Source organism: Dendrobium catenatum, unplaced genomic scaffold (genome assembly GCF_001605985.2).
Source record: "Dendrobium catenatum unplaced genomic scaffold, ASM160598v2 fragScaff_scaffold_621, whole genome shotgun sequence".
Classification (NCBI taxonomy): domain Eukaryota; kingdom Viridiplantae; phylum Streptophyta; class Magnoliopsida; order Asparagales; family Orchidaceae; genus Dendrobium; species Dendrobium catenatum.
Genome location: NW_021319083.1, coordinates 8810972 through 8829866, shown reverse-complemented (window position 1 = coordinate 8829866; position 18895 = coordinate 8810972). Strand labels below are relative to the sequence as shown.

General features: G+C 34.6%; 2 protein-coding genes across 2 annotated transcripts in view; one reads left to right on the top strand and one right to left on the bottom strand.

The window, feature by feature from the left end:
* Positions 1-454: 454 nt before the first annotated feature.
* Positions 455-14936, top strand: LOC110111127 (calmodulin-binding transcription activator 2-like). Its single transcript, XM_020842870.2, has 4 exons — positions 455-1108; positions 6455-7031; positions 12795-13103; positions 14526-14936. The coding sequence occupies exons 1-4, from the start codon at positions 1008-1010 to the stop codon at positions 14610-14612; spliced, it is 1074 nt and encodes a 357-aa protein (XP_020698529.1). The 5' UTR covers positions 455-1007; the 3' UTR covers positions 14613-14936.
* A 2089-nt stretch (positions 14937-17025) lies between these two features.
* The window catches only part of LOC110111304 (glycine-rich protein DOT1-like), a 2492-nt gene continuing 622 nt past the window's right edge, over positions 17026-18895 (bottom strand). Inside the window, exon 2 of the mRNA XM_020843110.2 lies at positions 17026-17438. Coding sequence (XP_020698769.2) covers positions 17149-17438 — 290 coding nt within the window. The 3' untranslated portion in view covers positions 17026-17148. The remainder of the gene's footprint in view (positions 17439-18895) is intronic.

The following is an 18895-nucleotide window of genomic DNA, read 5'->3' as shown; positions in this document are numbered from 1 at the left end:
GGTCCGCCGCACACAACGGAAGCGAGAATCTGAGTTTAGGAGATTTCGTACCTTCGCGGGCTTGTCGGCGGTGTCGGCCCGAGGATTGAGGGAGATAAGCATATAATTAGTTATAGTTATCCTTAATTAATTATATTTATTTATAATTAATTAAAATAATTAATTATATTTAATAAAATTAATTAGAAATGACTAATTATAATTAAATTTAATTAATTATAATTAATTCATATTAATTAATTTTAATAAATGATAATTAATTAATAATAATTAATAATAATTATTAGTTAAATTTAATTCTAATTAAAATTAGTCATAATTAATTAAAACTAATTATAACTATTTAATTAAAATTAAATATTATTAATTGTGATAAACATAATTAGTTAAAATAATTATAATTAAAATTATTTTTAATTAAAATTAATTAAACACCCCTCCCTCGCTTCTCTGTGGTTTGGGAGCTTTCGGGATTTGGCTGAAACAGAGCGTGAAAGGGAGGGATCTACCTTCACAGCCGACAAGCTCTTGTGGTTGCTTCTGATCGGGCACAAAAAGGGCAAGGGAGGTGTTGGCTAAGGGATTTGGCTGGAGAGGTGTGGGAGAGCTCTCGGTTTGGGGATTGGATTGCAGGAGCGGGGTCGGTCGGCTAGGGTGGAATCGGAAGCAGCGATCGGAGGTCTCGGCTTGGAGAGGAGGTATGAGAAAGGAGCTCTCTCCCTCTCTCTCTATCTCTCTCTCTGCTTGCAGTTACGATGCGATCGAGCAAGGATCGGAAGGTAGAAGCTCGGGCGCCGGCTCTATCGAGGTCGGATGGAGCTCGGGAAGGCCATGGGTGAAGACCAACGGTTTGGAGAGGGAGGAGCTTGGGAGGAAGAGATGCGGGAAGAAGGAGATCGTGGAAAGTCTGGCTTTGGGTTTTCGATCGGGAGCTTCCGGTCGGCTTAGAGGCAGAGGAGGTCGAATGCAAGGATTCGTGGATTTCGGGAGGAGAAGCAGAGAGCCGAATGCTCTGTTTCGCTTGGTATTTAACGACGCCAAAAGAGCTGCGATCGAGGCCGGTTTCGCGCAGGTATTACGGAGAAATGAATGAACCGGCGCCGAATCGGTACGTATACGGGATTTCTGCTGATTTCCTGGAATTTGGGTTGAAATTTGAGCTGAGTTTTGCTTCTTATCCTTAGGTTAACATTTTCGAGATTTTCTTTAAAATCAGTCTCCTATTATTCATTTTGCACTAATTTCTCTTTTGTTTCTTCTTTGATTTGTGTTTAGAAAAAAAAAAAGATATAATCACTTGTATATTCTTTATTTAGGTGAATCAAAACATCATTTGATAGTGTGAAATCCTTTTATGTACTTTCTTTCAAACCAATCTTTGAGTATGTAACAATCTTTGAATATGTAATAATTTTTGATAGGGTGGCTAATTACCTTGCGATATGGGCAATAATTGGGGTTGTCAGTTTGATTTGCCTCTTTCGGGCTTTTGGATTCTGTCAATTCAAAACCCATGTAAGTGCTTATCAGAATTATTCAACTACACTTTTCTTCTTGAAGGAATATTCTTTATTCATATTTTCCTTAAAGGATGGGAGTATTCAATTATTGGTTCCTGCCATTTGTTTTGAATGCTCCCCTGTGCTAGGAATCAAGCCTTATTATTTCCTCCCAACACTGATCTTGATTGAGGATTGAAGTTGATTAATTGTTTTCCTGTCATATTCATAAACATGTTATCTTCCCTCATTAATGTTATAAGCTACTTGCTTTCCCTTGTCAACTTTGAAAGAGGAAGTAGAGTAGGATTCACCACCCTTTCTAGTATTCATAACTTTGCCTTCTTTAAATTGTCCTAAGTGGCCTCAAACTTGGACATGTTTTTGCCATGTTGTCCAGTAGTTGTTGAAATATAGTAGTGTAATGTATAAAAATGGTAGCATCTCATCGTTGATGTTTTCTATTATAAGTTGAATAATATGCCCTTTTCTAGTTGTTGCTTATATTTTATGCTCGAATTGCTCCAAAGAGTTATATAGTTGGTCACTGATAGGTTCCTTCTTCCCTTCTCTAAGGCGAGGTCGACAATGGTGGTCTTTTAAATTGTGCTGGTTAATGTTTTCACAAATGTAGTTTCTAATTTCTGCAAATATTTTCACAGAATCATCATGGAGTTCTGCATGCTATTCAAATGCAATAAAGGTCACATGACTAACGAACTAGCCAACGAGCATAACATCAACACCACTAGTATTGTTACAAGTTGCTTTGAACTGAACAAAGTGCTATTTAGGGTTATCATTGTCGTTGAATGTATAACACTTTTTGTACCACAGTTAACCATGCTCAAATAGGTACGAGAGACCCTTTTCCACTAACTTCTCTGCTTGTTCTGAAGTTATAGTGGCTTTAGTTTTCTCATTAATGAGTTTCGAGCCCACCACGGGCTCATATATGCTTCCTCACCTTCTGACTCTGGAGCACTCTGCACTTAGGAAGCTTGGCGTACTAGGTTGGTTGGCATAGCGAGAGTGCCGCATATGGCTTGTTGGTAATGGGAGGGGCATGAGCAGGGCTGTAGCAATGTTATTCTATATCATCTGCATCATCGTGCCCCTTTGAATATTTATCTCAGTCATATTAGTGTTCAACTGAGATTTTTTTTTTCCTTCGCTTTAATTTAGTGTTATATTTACTCCTATGCATATACTAGTTCCTCTTCTTGATCATTTCTTTCATTTTACCTTATTTTCTTCTTTGTTTCATGCACCGAGCTTCTCTTCGTCTCCTCCATTTTTTCTTCTTCTTCTCTTCATCTTTTCTTTCATTTTTTTTTCTTTCCTTCTCTTCTACCCTTATTTCCTTACCTAATTAAGCTATTCGAACACCACATTTTCGCTTATATCTATATCATGGGATTAATAAGGGATAAGGATGAGTAGAATAAAAATAAGGTTAGGTTATTATTAATATAATTTATTAATTAATAATTTATTAATTATATAAGTAAATAGTCTTATAGATTATACCTACCATCAATTTGTCAATTTACCCTTCCATGACATGGAATTTTGGAAAAATTTTAATTTTGCTATGGCAGATTAGTTGCTGCTACAGTCAAAGCCTAGCAGTCGAGCTCGTTGAACCTTCTGCTAGGGCTCACAAGTTCCCCAATGGCAAAAAAATTGAGTTGTGAATCATAGGTTGCACTTGATAGGGCATAAAATCTTTTTAAACTAAGGTCAACTTAAATTCATCTCAAGTCTATAAGATTTTCTTGATGATGCAACCCAAGATTGTGGGTAATGATAGTTTGATTAGGTTGGGTTGACTGTCTCCTTTGACTATGTAGACCATGATCCATGATAACTTGGGATGACAAGACAATGGAATCTTGATTGGATTCGTTATCATTTTTCCACCATCTAGTTTAAGCTAAGGACGGTGCATTTTTTCAATCTAAAATCATTGTTCTAATTTACATTAAACATTTATCCTCTAACAACCATCCTAAATCAAAAGTTCTCTCTACCATTGGGAGGAATAATTAACTATAGAGGCTTGCGCCAATGAGAAACCTAAAATTAGATTTTGAAATCCTTGCAAAATTCGAGTAAAATTGATGGGGACATCAGAGCAGGGAACGTATATTTGAAGCGTGGCTGTCGATCTACGGCCACGATTGCGTCGATGTATTTTGAGTTATTTAATGTATTTGTTTTATTATGTTATTTGTTATTTATGTTATATTTGTTTTTTTTTTCTGTTTTTACCCCCTTAAGGGAAGTCGTATGTAAGCCCTAAGGGCAATGTCATCTTTTATCTTTGAGTCCTTTTTTAACGAGGCTATTTATAGCCCTTAGATTCATATAAAGTTAATGAATGAATGATCAAAAAAAAATTTCATTGCTTAAGTTCTTGTGAGATCTTGAGAGTTTTTGAGCGGTGAATCCCTAGGAGAGGGAATTTGGATCACCCACCAACCTTGGAGACGGCCGGGTTCGTGGTTCTTCTTCTTTATCTCGTTGTCACCCTTTCTTCATCCCATAGCCGACGGCTAAGGGTTCTCCTGGACCCCTAAGCCGCCGGCTATCTAGCCCCACGATCACCCGCCGCCTAGGTCCCCCACTCCATCCCCTCCCCACGGCCAAACCCACCCACTGTCGGCCACCTTGGCTTCTTTCCGCTCCCTACGTGCCACCTCGCCTTTCCTAAATTAGATTTCATGATTTTGGTAACTCTATTTATGATTAAATTCAAATTTATTTGAATTTGAAATAGTTGCCTAATTTATGAAATCCTATTTTAGGAAACCTACTAAATCCCTTCATATTTAAATTATAAATTAAGATGGGAAGAGATATTTCTTTTCAAACTTAATTCAATAATTTAAGTAAGCATTAAAGACCTCATTAAACTCCTCCCCTCGATCCAAGTTCAAATTCCCTCTTGATTACCTCTCATAAGCATCCACTCTTAATTTGGGAAAATTTAATTTCAAATTCAAACTTATTCGAATTTGGAATCCTTTCCTAATTTAGGAAACATATTTTAGGAAAGTTAATTAAACCCCGTTTTGAATTTCAAATTAAAGGTTCCTAAATCTCAAATTAAGTAACCCAAATCCCTCCCCAAAATTGCTCCCTATCTCATTATAGCCGCCGGCCCCTCTCTCTTACCCGCCCCCTATCTTGCTCCCAATCCCCTCTCTCCTTGCCATTAATGCTCCCTCTCTCTTTGAAATAATTTCAAATTTCAAACCCCTAAATCCTCCACACTCAAATCTGAAATTCAAACTTCAGATTTTGATTATTCTCCTCCTCTCACCTAACCCTAATGCCAACATGTGGCTCCCCGCCTATGGCCGACCATCTCTTCCCCTCTTTCCCTTTGGAATTTGCAAGATGAGTTCCTCTCTCCATAGGAACCTTCAAGGAAGTAGCAACCATCGTCTTCAACACATCAAGTCTTGAGAGAATTTCTTCCTCTCTAGTTGAGATTTCAAGGAATATAACGACGATAGCCTTCAACAGCTCAACTCTTGAGAGAAACGTCTCTCTCTAGAGGTAAACCACGACAAGGGTGGACTTCTTCCCCTTTTAATTATTTTCCTAATCCCCTAATCTTGTAGGTGATGACGACTTACAATGAGCCGTGCTTCACCTTTGCCTAAGTTTAGTAAACATAGGGTTTTGACCGTTGCCCAAAACCTAGTAAACGTAGGATTGAGTGTACTTTCGATGCTTCTAATCTATTGTTAGATTAGAGATTTTGTTGAAAGCTATTCCATTTGCATGTTGTTGAATCTCGTTGTTGTTTTGATACTTCAAGCGCTTATTGTGCAACTTGGCCTAAACGAAAGTAACCGCTCTTACATTTTATTTTGTCATTTTAATTTGCTAATAGTTCTAATCATAATTGTTTTTATCAAGAAATAGTGCGAGTTCTTTTCATATCACTTTAAGCATTGTAGTCCTACATCAAAAATCTTTGGGCAGTATCTTATCTGTTAATATAATTTGACTTTTGAGAAGTTGTCCTAGAATCCCAAAACTCTCTCAGCATTTGACCTAGTATCTTGCTCCCAGCGTGCATTCACACACATAGTATGATGGGGACATCAGATCAGCGTGCAAGGTTTATCAGTGACGTATTCGCCGATCTACGGCCACGATCGAGTCCTTGTATTTCTGAGTCATGATTGTATTTTATTTTATTTATGCATTTTCTTATTTGCTTAGGTGTCGTTATTATTTCCCTTTGTACCCCTTTCATGGGAGTGGTCGCATGTAAGCCCAAAGGGCAAGTTGGTCTTTTATTTTCTTGAGTCTTTGTACCAAGAAAAGAAGAAAAAAAGAAAGAAATAGATTGATGCTGCATTATGCTGATAGATAGACTTTGCTAGGCCTGCCTTCTCAGTATTGAGAGGTACTATGGTAATTTTCATGTTACATAATTCTAGAATGAAAAGCTAAACGTCTCAGACCGGGGTTGAATTGCAAACAAATTAAAAGTAGGGGCACATGGGAGTTTTTGGGGTCGGGTGGATAGTTGGTTCAGTTTGGGGTTTGGAAGAATTTATTGGTTCAGAGTTGTCCCTAGTTTCCTTGTTCGATGGATGAAGAAATAAAAAAGCCCCGGCAAAAGGTTGCTACCTTTTTCTTAGGCATAGTTAAAGTAAATTGAACTTATGCTGAATTTGTTACTATGTATCTTTATGAAGATATTATAAATGTTGAAGAAGTTCACTAATTTAGCACTGTTTAAGTTATGTACAAGTACAATTGGTTTTTTATTTATTTCATTTTTAAATTTCAATTAAACATCAGTAATATTCAATATTTTTTTGCATCAGCTCAACAGAATCTCATGTAGTGTCAGCTTTCATCTATATCTTAATTTTTTCGTAAGTTTAAAATACAAAAATCTTGACTTCCCATACTTGACTGCTCAGAGAACAGACCGTTGTTACCCTTCTGAAGCTCGGTGCTTACCCTGGAGCCGTTGAAGATCCGACATCTAAATGTCCTGTGGGAGAAACAGCTGCTGATTTAGCTTCAAGCAGGGGGCATAAAGGAATTGCTGCGTACTTGGCTGAAGCAGATTTGACTAGCCATCTAACTTCAATGTCCATAGCAGAAAATGTGATGGGTAGTGTCTCTGCAAGTCTTGCTGCAGAAGAAGCTATTGAATCTGCAGAAGTGCAAAATATCTGTTCCTTTGATGTTGAAAGCGAACAGATTCCTCTGAGAGAATCGCTTGCTGCTGTTAGGAATTCTGCTCTTGCTGCAGCACAAATTCATGCTGCCTTCAGGGCTCAATCATTCCGCCAACTACAGTTGACAAAAAATGCCAAAAAATCTGATATTGCTTATGAAGTTATGCTTTCTCCTCTAAATAAGAGGATTCACAAGACAGGGCACTTCAATGAGTATTTACATATTTCTGCCATTAAAATACAAAAAAAGTATCGAGGCTGGAAGAGCCGCAAGGAATTTCTAAAAATCAGGGACCGAATTGTGAAAATACAGGTCTGTTAGAGAATTTAATTTGTTTTAACTTTTTTTTTATGCATCTTGAAGCTATTACTATTAGAGATGCATTTGTAATTTATAATGAATCAATCATTTTTCTTTTCTAGTCAAGATTATTTGTAAGGGCAGGCCACTCTTGATCTTTGGTAGCCCAACAGATCATGATCACACTAATAGTTTATAAAAATGTTTAGATATGACTAAAGTTTGTAATATTCTTGCTGTGAAAGTGTCAATATTCGCACTTTGGATTTTATCATATTATATGTGGTGCAAAAAGATTTTTGCAGAAAAAAATAAAATGTCTTCCTACCCTTACAATTTAGATAAACATAGATAGAACCAACAATACTATTATAAAGAGACACATTTAGCAAGTTCAACTTGTAAACAAGAAAACAACACTTCCATAGTACATAATATAATACAACTTATAAATATTAAGAGAAGAATTACATATGGGACGGGAACCGTTGATAGAGAAGAAGATGTAGAAAACCGAGACGAAATAGAAGAAGGAGAGGGGAAAGGATGCTAGCTCACAAGCTAGAATAAAACCCACAAGTTACTTTCCAAAAATTAGTCACACACACTCAAAGTAGTGGAAACCAACCCCTATTTATAGGAAAAAAAGGGAAAAATGCATGTATTTAAAGCACCTCACATCCAACCAATAGGAGCACCTCAATACTGAAGCAAACAGGGACCGAAATAATAGCTGTTAAGGGGGAAATCAAAGCACTAAGGGGGGAAAACCGAAGCATCAACGCAGTTTAATGAGTAGGGAAAAAACTGCAACAAGATCGAAGGGATAGCTAGCTTGCCTACATCAATTCTCCCCAAGTGGAGAAATCTCATCCCCTGATGAGATAGTTTCAGAACCTCCATTATGTGTTGATTGAGCCATATCTAATTCTTGAATTAAAGCTACATACTTCATTTCGATCATCTCTTTTTCTTTTTTAAACATGGCTTGATGTAGAAGCTTTCTATTTTTATATCATTCTGCACCTAAATATATTTTCTCTTGTATTTTGTAAAGTTCATTCTGAAGTGGATTAGTAGAACATCCTTGTGGAGAAATCCATCTTGTTGTTTTAATTTCCTCTTATGGAATAGTTGGCATAGAAGACGGACTTTCTAAATTTGCAGGATCAAATTCATTGTGAGACGCCTTTACATCATGACTTGAAACTTTGGCTTTTGGATGATTGTTTACATTTTTTTAAATTTATTCTAAAGAAAAAAATGAAGACTCACAAAAAATCAAAGCTATGATACCAAATTGGTGCAAAAAGAATAAAAAGTCTTCATTCTCTTACAATTTAGACAAACCAATAATAGTATTATAAAGAGGCACATTTAACAACTTCAACTTGTAAATAAGAAAACAACACTTCCATAGGGCATAACACCATACAAGTTATAAATATTAAAAGAAGAAGGATACAAATGGGGCGGGAACCATGAATAGAGAAGAAGAGGTAGAAAACCAAGACGAAATAGAAGAGGGAAAGGGGAAAGGAGGCTAGTTTACAAGCTAGAATAAAACCCACAAGTTACATTTCAAAAATTAGTCACATACTCAAAACTGTGGAAACTGACCCCTATTTATAGGAAAAAAGAGCAATAATTGTAGGTAGTTAAAACACCTCACATCCAACCAATAGGAGCTCCTCAAAAATGCAACAAACAGGGACCGAAGGAACAACCACCAAGGGGGAAACTGAAGCATCAACATAGCTTAATGAGAAGGAAAAAAATTGCAGCAAGACCGAAGTGACAACTGGCTTGCCCAAATCAATATGTCACCAAAAAATTCATCTGATAAGCTATGGATTTTGATGTCAATTTGAGATCTCAAAGCACACAAGGATGTGGACCTGGAACTTGGGAAATTAACTCTAAGCTTATTTGAACTCAGTTTTCAACGCTCATTTTATCGTCGACCAAATTTCCATCGGCAATCCGCCTGAAATGCAAAATTTTCGGCGGAATTTCTTAATTTTTGGTGGATTTAGGCTGCTGGAAATACGAGTTTTTCCTGTAATGCACAATACAGTCAGTGTCCTATCCAAAAGGGTAGTCTATTCCAAAGTTTAATACCTTCAATGGTAACAACAATCCCAAGCAACACCTGCCACAATTTAAACCCACTTGCGGGAATACGGGAGGCATTGACGCATTACTTTTTTGGCAATTCGTCAGTAGCTTGACAACAACAACTTTTGAATAGTACACCGAGCTACCAAATGAGTTCGTAAAGACATTTACGAAATTAGAAACTTTATTTGTAAAATGAGATTCACCAGTGCGGCTGATGAGAAGACAATCATTGTCGACATCACCTTGGAGAAACGAAAGAAGGATGAGTTGATGATGAAATAAATTGTGTATGCATGTGCCCCAACAAGCAACATCCACTTCATATGTATAACAATCATATAAATGCATCATGCAAAATACATGTAACAACATATACCCGCATAGGCCCTAATGAGCATGATGCGTGCACACACATGACATTTGAGGATGCTGCGCGGGTTAAGAAATAAACTCAAATTCGAGCCCAATCCTTCTACGTGGGTAGATAGGAGTTAAGATGGCTAGAATGGTCAAACAAATACACGGTCGCAGTATTTATTTTATATATTCATATTAGGCCTTAAAGGCCTATAACAAAGAAAATCTACTAATAAAGGCATAAAGCCGACAACGAACTTGATCCTCTATCGGCAAGTAGACAGAGTCGACAAGGTTTGACCTACAAAGAAAATTACTCATGAAACTCCGATGATGGCTTTGTTGACAAAAGACCTCAATCGGAGAGGATTCTCAAATATTTAAAAATGTCTCCCAAATTCCCATGAAAATTCAAAGCTTATAATTCACCAAAACCTAAAATATTTAAAATTGAAATAAAACATCAAATACTTAAAACAAAAATACTCATCCACTTTGATGCACTGACACTTCTCCTCAAAGAGGCGTGTACTCGTCCGACACTCCTCCGATACGTGTCGGACACACCGAAAACGTGTCCGATTAAAAAATATTAAATACAAATTGGACATGCGTGTCCGACATGCATATCTCAAATATTTTATGAATTTTTTTAAATACAATTTCTTGTATTTGGCAGGATTTAAACTAAATTTCTTATTTCCTATCCACAACATCAAATCAACATCCGCACTTAATACCCAATCATCGAATATTCTCATTTTTATTTCTTTTTGGCAGTGAAGGTATTTTCAAATCCTCTCTTGGTGACTGATAAACGACATCGATGTCTGACTCTCCACATCTTAATACTAATCATTTTAAGCATAAATTTTAGTTAAATGACTTATTATTTTCAAATTATTTTTAAAATTATACTTATTTAATTTTTATACACTATTTTTTACTTTAAAAACTATAATACCATGTTCAACCCGTGTCCATGTCATATATTTTCAATAACTGACGTGTCCGTGTCGTGTCGTATATGTGTCTACGTGTTCGTGTTTGTGCATCATAGCTCATCCACCATCCCCAACAATTTGCCGAGGTGGATAAATCTGAAAATCACTTCATCTCACAAAAAGCAAATGTCTATTCGAGAATATTACTAGGATTCATTCTCAATCTGTCTCTTGTCAGTAAGGATTTTGCACGTGTCCTCTAACCTGTGGTTTCGTGGCTAAATGACACCACATGTTAATTATTATGATTGGGTGGTTTTACCGTTAAATGACACCATTAAATTATTGTCGTGATCAAAGCACGTATGTTTCCCAACAACAACAAATAATTGAGTAATGAATCAATAGGTTATGATCGACGGGGCACAAAACTCTTTGTTAGTTAAAATGACTTCAAATTTATCTCTTTAGACAAATATTCACCTCGGGTCTACAAGGTACCCTTGGATGAAGCAACCTATGGCTGCTGACAAGGATCCTTCTGTCAAGTTGGGTCGACTAACTCCTGCGACTAAGTAAACTAGGGGCCATGATGACCTGGGACAATGGAACCATGGGATCTTGATCGGGTCTATCATCACTCCCCTTCCATCCTCTGTAAGTACGAAGAGGTGAAGTTCTAATTTTAAATATTAAATTTTCACATACATAAACTCCGCTGCTACTATATGTCGGATACTACGTATCTGCTTGACGACTAGTCTTAATTGAAAGTTCTCTCTCGTTATCGGGAGGGGGATTAACTAAAGGGGCTTGCGCCTATCGGAAACCTGAACTCAGATCATAAAGCCCTCGTGAAATGAGGGTGAAATCTCTGGATATTGTCTTATTTAAAACTCAATTTGCCTTCTGAAAAATTGCCTTGGAACTTACTCGCTAAAACTCTCCTTGATGACCCGTAGAAAAAGATAAAGGGACAGCGGAGAGGCCGGGGCGCGATTTTTGGAGCCCACAACATCTTTACTGGCAAGAGATCATTTAATAATGAATATTAGCAATATTTTTAACTAGATATTTGTTCGCTGTATGCTGGGACTATTCTCAAATTTATTAACTTCGACGTGCTGGCTCTAGCAACATTAAAGCTAAGTTGTTTGGCTGCAGTTAAAACTGTTGGTTTCTTTTAAATTTCAATACATTTGAAAGTTCTAGCTACTTTTTAGAGGTTTCAAGACAACATAGAATTGTTTCAGATGCCTAGTTCTCATTTATTACCTACCCCAAAGAATTTGTATTAATATGATGGTATGCACCACCTCAACAGTAGTTTATTAGATATGTAATCTTTGTATGTAAATATCTTCTTAAGGCTGGTCATGAGAAATTCTTTTCTAGCCGAGGCGCACACCACATTTCAGCTCTTGTACTCTATGTGAATTATGAATTTTATTTCTCAGCTTCTTTATTGATACCTGGGAATATGGGAGATGGAAAGTTGTTACAAATTATAGATTTTTTCATCACTCTAAATTCTTTCCCTTTTATGTGAATTAGGAGTTTTATTTCTCAGCTGCTTTGTTAATGCGTGATAATATAGATGGAAAGTTGTTGCAATATATATATATATATATATTCGAAAATTTTTCCCTTTTATGGCTTATGTTTTATGGTTGTGTCCATGGTGGTGGCTTAATTTTCAATTACTCTTATTCTAATATTTTTTCATCTTACCATGCATGGTGTGGCTAATGAAAAAAATTTATTTTGATCTAGTGACAGAAAGAAGTCATGGTAGTTTCCTATATTTGGCCAGGAAGGATCACTAGATGCTAGCATCCCAAAATTGAGAGGAAATTTTTGAACAGGATAACATGGTTTAGCTAGTAAAAACTAGGAAGTTAGGACGACAAAGAGTAAAGCAATCCCTCCGTATTGATATGTTTTGTCATAGTTTACAATGTAGTTTAATCAATAAAGATTTCGTTATTCCATTTCAATTGTGAGCCGATTCAGTAGTTTTATGGTTCAAGTTGAATTCTGTTGACAATGCATTTCACTTTTCTCAATATGTACTTCATAGATAAAAATTATTTCCCCTGGTTATATTCCTGTACCATATAGCATAATTTATGATGATCTATCTATTGTTTGATAAAATTATATTTCCTGCCTGTATTCCTGTTCCATTGAATGAGATGTATTGCCATATAGCATAATTTATTATGATTCACCTATTGTTTGGTTAAAAAAATTATCTTTCACGTCCATAGTCCCGCTCCATTGGATGAAATGTCTTGTCGTATAGCATAATTTATGATTTTTTACCTATTTTTTGTGGCATTTCTTATTTCAGGCTCATGTGAGGGGGCATCAGGTTCGTAAACAATATAAAAAGGTGGTTTGGTCAGTTGGAATTGTAGAGAAGGTAATATTACGCTGGAGGCGTAAAGGGTCTGGTTTACGAGGTTATCGGGCTGAGAAAGCAACTGTCACTGCCGAGCAGGAGGTTGAAATGGCCGATGAATATGATTTTCTTCATGTTGGTCGGAAACAGAAAGCAGCTGGTATTGAGAAAGCCTTGGCAAGAGTCAAGTCCATGGTTCGTTGCCCAGAAGCTCGAGAGCAATATGCGAGACTGATGGCAAGTTCAAGCAAATCAAAGGTAACCTTCAAAATTTTTTATTTTTTCCTCTTCCTTTTCTTCTTCTAGTATAAGGTCACTTTTTTGGCTTGAGCATAAGTGTTTTTTGTTATAAAAACAGAAGCTAAAAGGTTTAAGTTCAATTTAATCTGCACGAAGTATACAAGAAATAGGAAAAAAGGAAATTAGAATACTCGGTGCCCTTATTTTGCTAAAACCTGGCCCATTATATAGAGGTTTATAATGGATAAAAACTGACAAGAAATGATCATTTCCTAACAAGAAAGGAAAGATGATGGAAGCAAAACAGTTAATACAGTGAGAGTAAAAGTTTCCCAAAAGTTAATAAAGTTATGGAAGCAAAAAATTGGTGACTCCATCCAAGGTGGCAGTGATAATTGCATAGTATCTGTAATTACCAATAGAGTGATCGAAGGCAACAAAGGCGACGATAGCAGCAAACTACCTAGTTGAGCCACAATTCGGTGGTTCTCATCATTGCTCAACAAAAAGGAGAGAAACTGGCTAAAGCATTTAGGGATACAGAAAATCCAGCATATAGTGTATATCCTCAAGATGAGCATCTATTAGTCTAGAGAAATAATCAAGAAACAAGGTAAATAAGAAAGAGGAGATCAGGCATCCTTGCCTAAGTTAGTAACGGAGGAAAATAACCATTTAGCTCTCCATTAATAATAACAGAGAAATGTACATTAGATATACAAGCAATTATCTAGTTAATAAAAGTTTGTGGAAACTTGTGTTGCTTCAGTCTTGAATAGAGAAATTGGGTATTAACCTTATCAAATGCCTTGCTAATATCAATTTTAGAGCAAAAAGTTCGGGGAGCTACTAGAATTGTAGCCATAGAGCTGTTCATTAGCAAGAATAACATTATCAGTAATGCCTCTATAAAAAAAAGAAATCACAATGAGTTGAATGAATGATTTTAGGCAACAGCATTTTGATCCTATTAGTAATAAGTTTTATAAGTACTTTGTATATGGTGTTGTAGTGGGAAATATGTATGTAGTTATGTAAACATTCAGTGTGAGAATTCTTTAGATTAAGATGATATTAAAACCATGTTCCAACTGAGATCTTATATCTGAAATTTATAAAAATGGAAGGCTTGGTTTGTCAATAATCCTCGAAATATTCAATTAACTATTCATGTCTCTCTTATAGTACCTTACCTTTCCATTATTCACTATGATACTTTATGCTCCTATTAAAATTCTTAAATTTTGATCATGATACCTTAACTCAAACTTGACTATGATTCTTATATTTGGATGAGTTTTATCTTAAAATAAATTCAATTTCTCTGGACACGTTCGGTGTCCGGACACAATAATCGCTCCAAATTTGGGTCAGTATATTAAGATTTTTTTTTTTTCCTTTTTATATCCTGTTGTGTAATATGATCAACAATTTCTGCAGGTAGGATCTGTATATAGTTCGTCTGATCAAGTTGACAGTTCAGATAAGGAAAATTTGCTGGAACAAGAAGATCCTTCTGCATCTTGAGTAGATGCCCCTGACTTAGTCTTATTTATTGCCTGTTCAACGGGTCTGGAGAACTATCATTTTTGGCTCACTAACATATTTTTTTATTCAGTAAATATAATCGAGTTTTTTTTAAGTGTAAAGGGTTTTTTGCTAATCTGAAATTAACACGGGATAAAAGAGAGAGAGAGAGAGAGAGAGAAAGCAATAAATTAGTCTCTTGTAAGTGATTCATGTATCCATTTACCCAGTTGGGATCTATTTGATGAAAATAAAATCCCTGTAAATTCAAACTTATTACAACTGAGTGTTTTATTCTTTGAATTTATTTTGAGATCTGTGAAATATAACTTTTGATTGATTGATTTTTTTTATTATATTTGATTAGAAATTTTATCTTGATCTAATGAGTCATGATATTTTGACCATATTTTCTGCAATTGTAATTGGATCTGCCTTCTGCAAATGTTATTAACTGAAGTATGCGATTTAGTACTTCGATTTATGTTAAAATATTGGTGCAAATGTTATGATTTTTTTGCCGCTTTTTAAAGTAGCTTTAGAGTATATAAATTTAATTTTTATATCAAAATTTTGTTTTAAAAAGCAATAAAAAAGTCGTCTTGAAGTCTAAATCATCCTAGCAATAATATTCAACTTAACTTGTTTGCACTTTGTGACTAAGGTTTTGTTAGAGACAGCTTTCTTATTGTTTCTTAAAGCTATTTTTTAATACAAAAATTAAATTTTTTTAACTTAAAAGCTGTTTTAAGAAGCAGTAATTATCAGATGCTACCCACCCACCATCATTCTCTTCATTTTGAAGAGGACGGTATGGAAATTGTTAAAATTTTAAATTTCTTCATTTGGTAGTTCAAATGAAGTGATAGTTAAAGTTAGTTTGGTACGGTTGCACTTTTTATAGATGTAGTTGTACTGATAAAAGTAACTTTTTTGAAAGTTGTTGTAGAAATTAACTTCTCAATGCAAAAATTTATTGAAAGCAATGAAATAGCAATAGTCAAAAAAACAAATTTTAAGAAATTTATCCCAAATAAAATCTTATCGAGCAAAGAGAAAGAGATATGATCAAATCTATTTTTTAAACTGTCTGAAAAAATTAATAGAAAAATATAAATTATTCCAAACCAAACTTAAGTGTGAACAATATTGATTATCGGATTGGCCTCCGGACACAACGGTACACAGTAAATTGGTGATGTGGCGCGTCCTGATTGACCTCCGAACTGTCTGCTGACCGTGCGTTATAATTTCGCTCTTCTTGAAGGGCTTTCTCGACATTTACATGTCATTAGTCTTGTAAATGTCTTTCCCTCCCTACTTTCTAAAAATTCTTTTTATTTATTATTAATCTCAAATCAAAGACAATAAAATTTAAGATCATCTAATTAATAAAAGGGAGTGTCATACATGTTAGAAAATTTTTATTTTGGCTATAAATATATTAAAAATCATATTAATATTAATTTATTTAAAAAACATCTTTTATACTAGAGATGATTATTTTCACTTTCATGGTCATTATTAAGAAAAAAAGGCATTCTTATAATAATAAATTTAAAAATTTTAATATTAAATAATAACTAAAAACACAAATATTTAAGATTTTGATATAGAAAAAAGTACTTTTCATATAATTGATGAGCATAAACTTAGATAATATTTAATATTTAATCAAATATGTTGAATTTGATTGCAATGAATGGGTTAAAGTAGAGCTTAGAGTCCAAAACCCAATGCTAAAGATTGGCTTGGAGTAGGGCTGCAAACGAGTCGAGTCAAGCTCAAGGTTTTGTTAGAGACGACTTTTTTATTGCTTCTTAAAGTTACTTTTTAGTACAAAAATTAAAATTTTTTTACTAAAAAGCTGTTTTAATAAGCAGTAAAAAATACGTCCCAAATGAAGCTTAAGTCTTTCATAATTTGGTTTGGGGTTATCATTATACGACCCCTGTAGATTTATTTTTGATCACCTAAATGCTCAACCTAATAATTAATAGTCATTAAAAAAAGAAAATTTTAATTCTATTTAATATTATCTACTCTAATATTATATATGTAATATGTATTAATTTAATCAATAGATTATCTCCTTAATTAATTAAAAAAAAGTAAGATGATAATAATGATTTTTATAGTCTGATATATTTTAATATTTATAATAATTATGCATATTATATAACATAATACATGTTGTGCTACACATAAAAACTAAGATAATATTATACAAGCACTCTTATTGCCCAATTTAGTGTAAGTTTTACCTTTTATAAATTATTTTTACTGCTAATCCTTCTTTCAAAGCTGCATAAATGCCCTGGTAATTAAATTAGTTTTCATTAAAATTTGTAAGATTTCGGAAACTAAAAAAAATTATAAAATATAGATAATTTGAGCATAGGTAGGCAGCAAACAAAGAGACTAAAATATCACTACAAAGATATATTACACATTTATTTATTTATTTACACTCATGATACTATATTTTACACATAACATATGCATATATTGATTAGCGCATGAAGGATCACAACACTTATTTTCCTCCACTTCCACCGCCATCACCATGATGGAGCTCAGAAAAATATCCTTGTGGGTCAGCTTCAAAACCTGCCCTTGAAATATAACCGCCATCACCTCCTGGTGCTTTCATCATTCCATCACTACCACCACCTTTGCCGCCAGAGGAGTAATGACCTCCACCCCCGCCTTTCCCGCCACCACCACCACTGCTGCCTTTGCCGCCACTACCACCACCGCCTTTGCCGCCACCACCCCCACCTTTACCGCCGCCACCACCACCGCCTTTGCCACCTCCACCACCACCTTTGCCTCCCATATTTTTCTAAGTGAATACAACTAATAGGGACCATAAGGTGCTATTTATAGATAGATTTGGCCAAATAAAAGCAAGATTGCATTCAAAGCTCTTGTTGCAGTTGATAACCATGACTTTATGAGCTTAACGAATGAAGTTAATTGGATACAATTATAATTGTTAATTAAGAATTATTACATAATTAAGTAACAAAGTGACTAATCAAGTACCATAAATAATCATATTATGAAAAATTAACTCATGACGGGCCCTTTCTTTTTTTTACGGTGACGCGTGTGAATGGCAAAGGGAGGGGGGCTCGGCTCGGCTCGGCAGAAAAGTTATCGCATTAATGAAATGTTTATTATATTTTTAGTCTTTTTATGCTGAAGTCCATAAGTTCTATTTTTCATTATGACACGCTAAAGTTCTTACAAGAAAATCAGAAAATTTATTTATATTAATTCATATAAATCCTATGTGAAAATAATTTAAGTAATTATGAGATTTAAACTTCTCCTATATTGTTAATTTATAAATGTTTGAAATATTATTCATCTCTTAAAAAAAAAATGAAATCATATTGTATTAGTTTTGATTTATCTTTATACTTAGGGGTGTCAATATTTGACACGACCCGAAAACTCGGCCTGAATCCGACCCAAAAATTTTGGTTTTGGGTCAACTCAAATCCAACCGGGTTCGGTTCAGATTAGGAATTTCAACCTGTTTGTTAAATCGGGTCGGATTTGGGTTGACCTAAAAACATGAAATCAACTCGATTTGACCTGTTATTAATTGATTTAGGAGGGTTTTAAAATATCGTTATGAAATAAGTAAATGTTATTTCTAAAAAATAATAAATCATGTTATTAACTTAATTAAGCATGATTTTTTTAAATTGATTGATGTAAATCTTATCTTAATTCAATTTAGTTTTAAATAAATCAAATTAAATAAAATTGTTTATTAAAACATAAAGGAAGCGGGTCGGATTTAGGTCCGAAAAACTGACACGTCCGTAAAAACGGTTCGTTTTCCTAAACCCTAAAAAGTGTCAGATCAGACTCTAATTCGACCCGAATCTGGCTCGACATCCGCTTTTGACAGACCTATATCTACCACTAAAAAGGTTCACTACATTAACTATACCACACTTTAGAATTTCATGAAATAAATTTCTTATAAATCATTTTTTTTTTTTTTTTGGCAGATTGAGCATTCTAATTTGGCCTATCATAATTTCTAAATTTATTTTCAAAGTACTATGAGTTCGCGCATATCAATCATTTTTGACTCACTAGAAGTGAAAGAAAAAAAAATGTAAAGAATTACAAGAAAAGTGTAATATACAAGAGATAACGATCAATCATTACAATGGCAAAATTAGCCTCTTTTTTAAGATGGGCAAAATAGGATATTTTGAGTGTTATCTTAGGGGCGAAATTATATATATATATATATA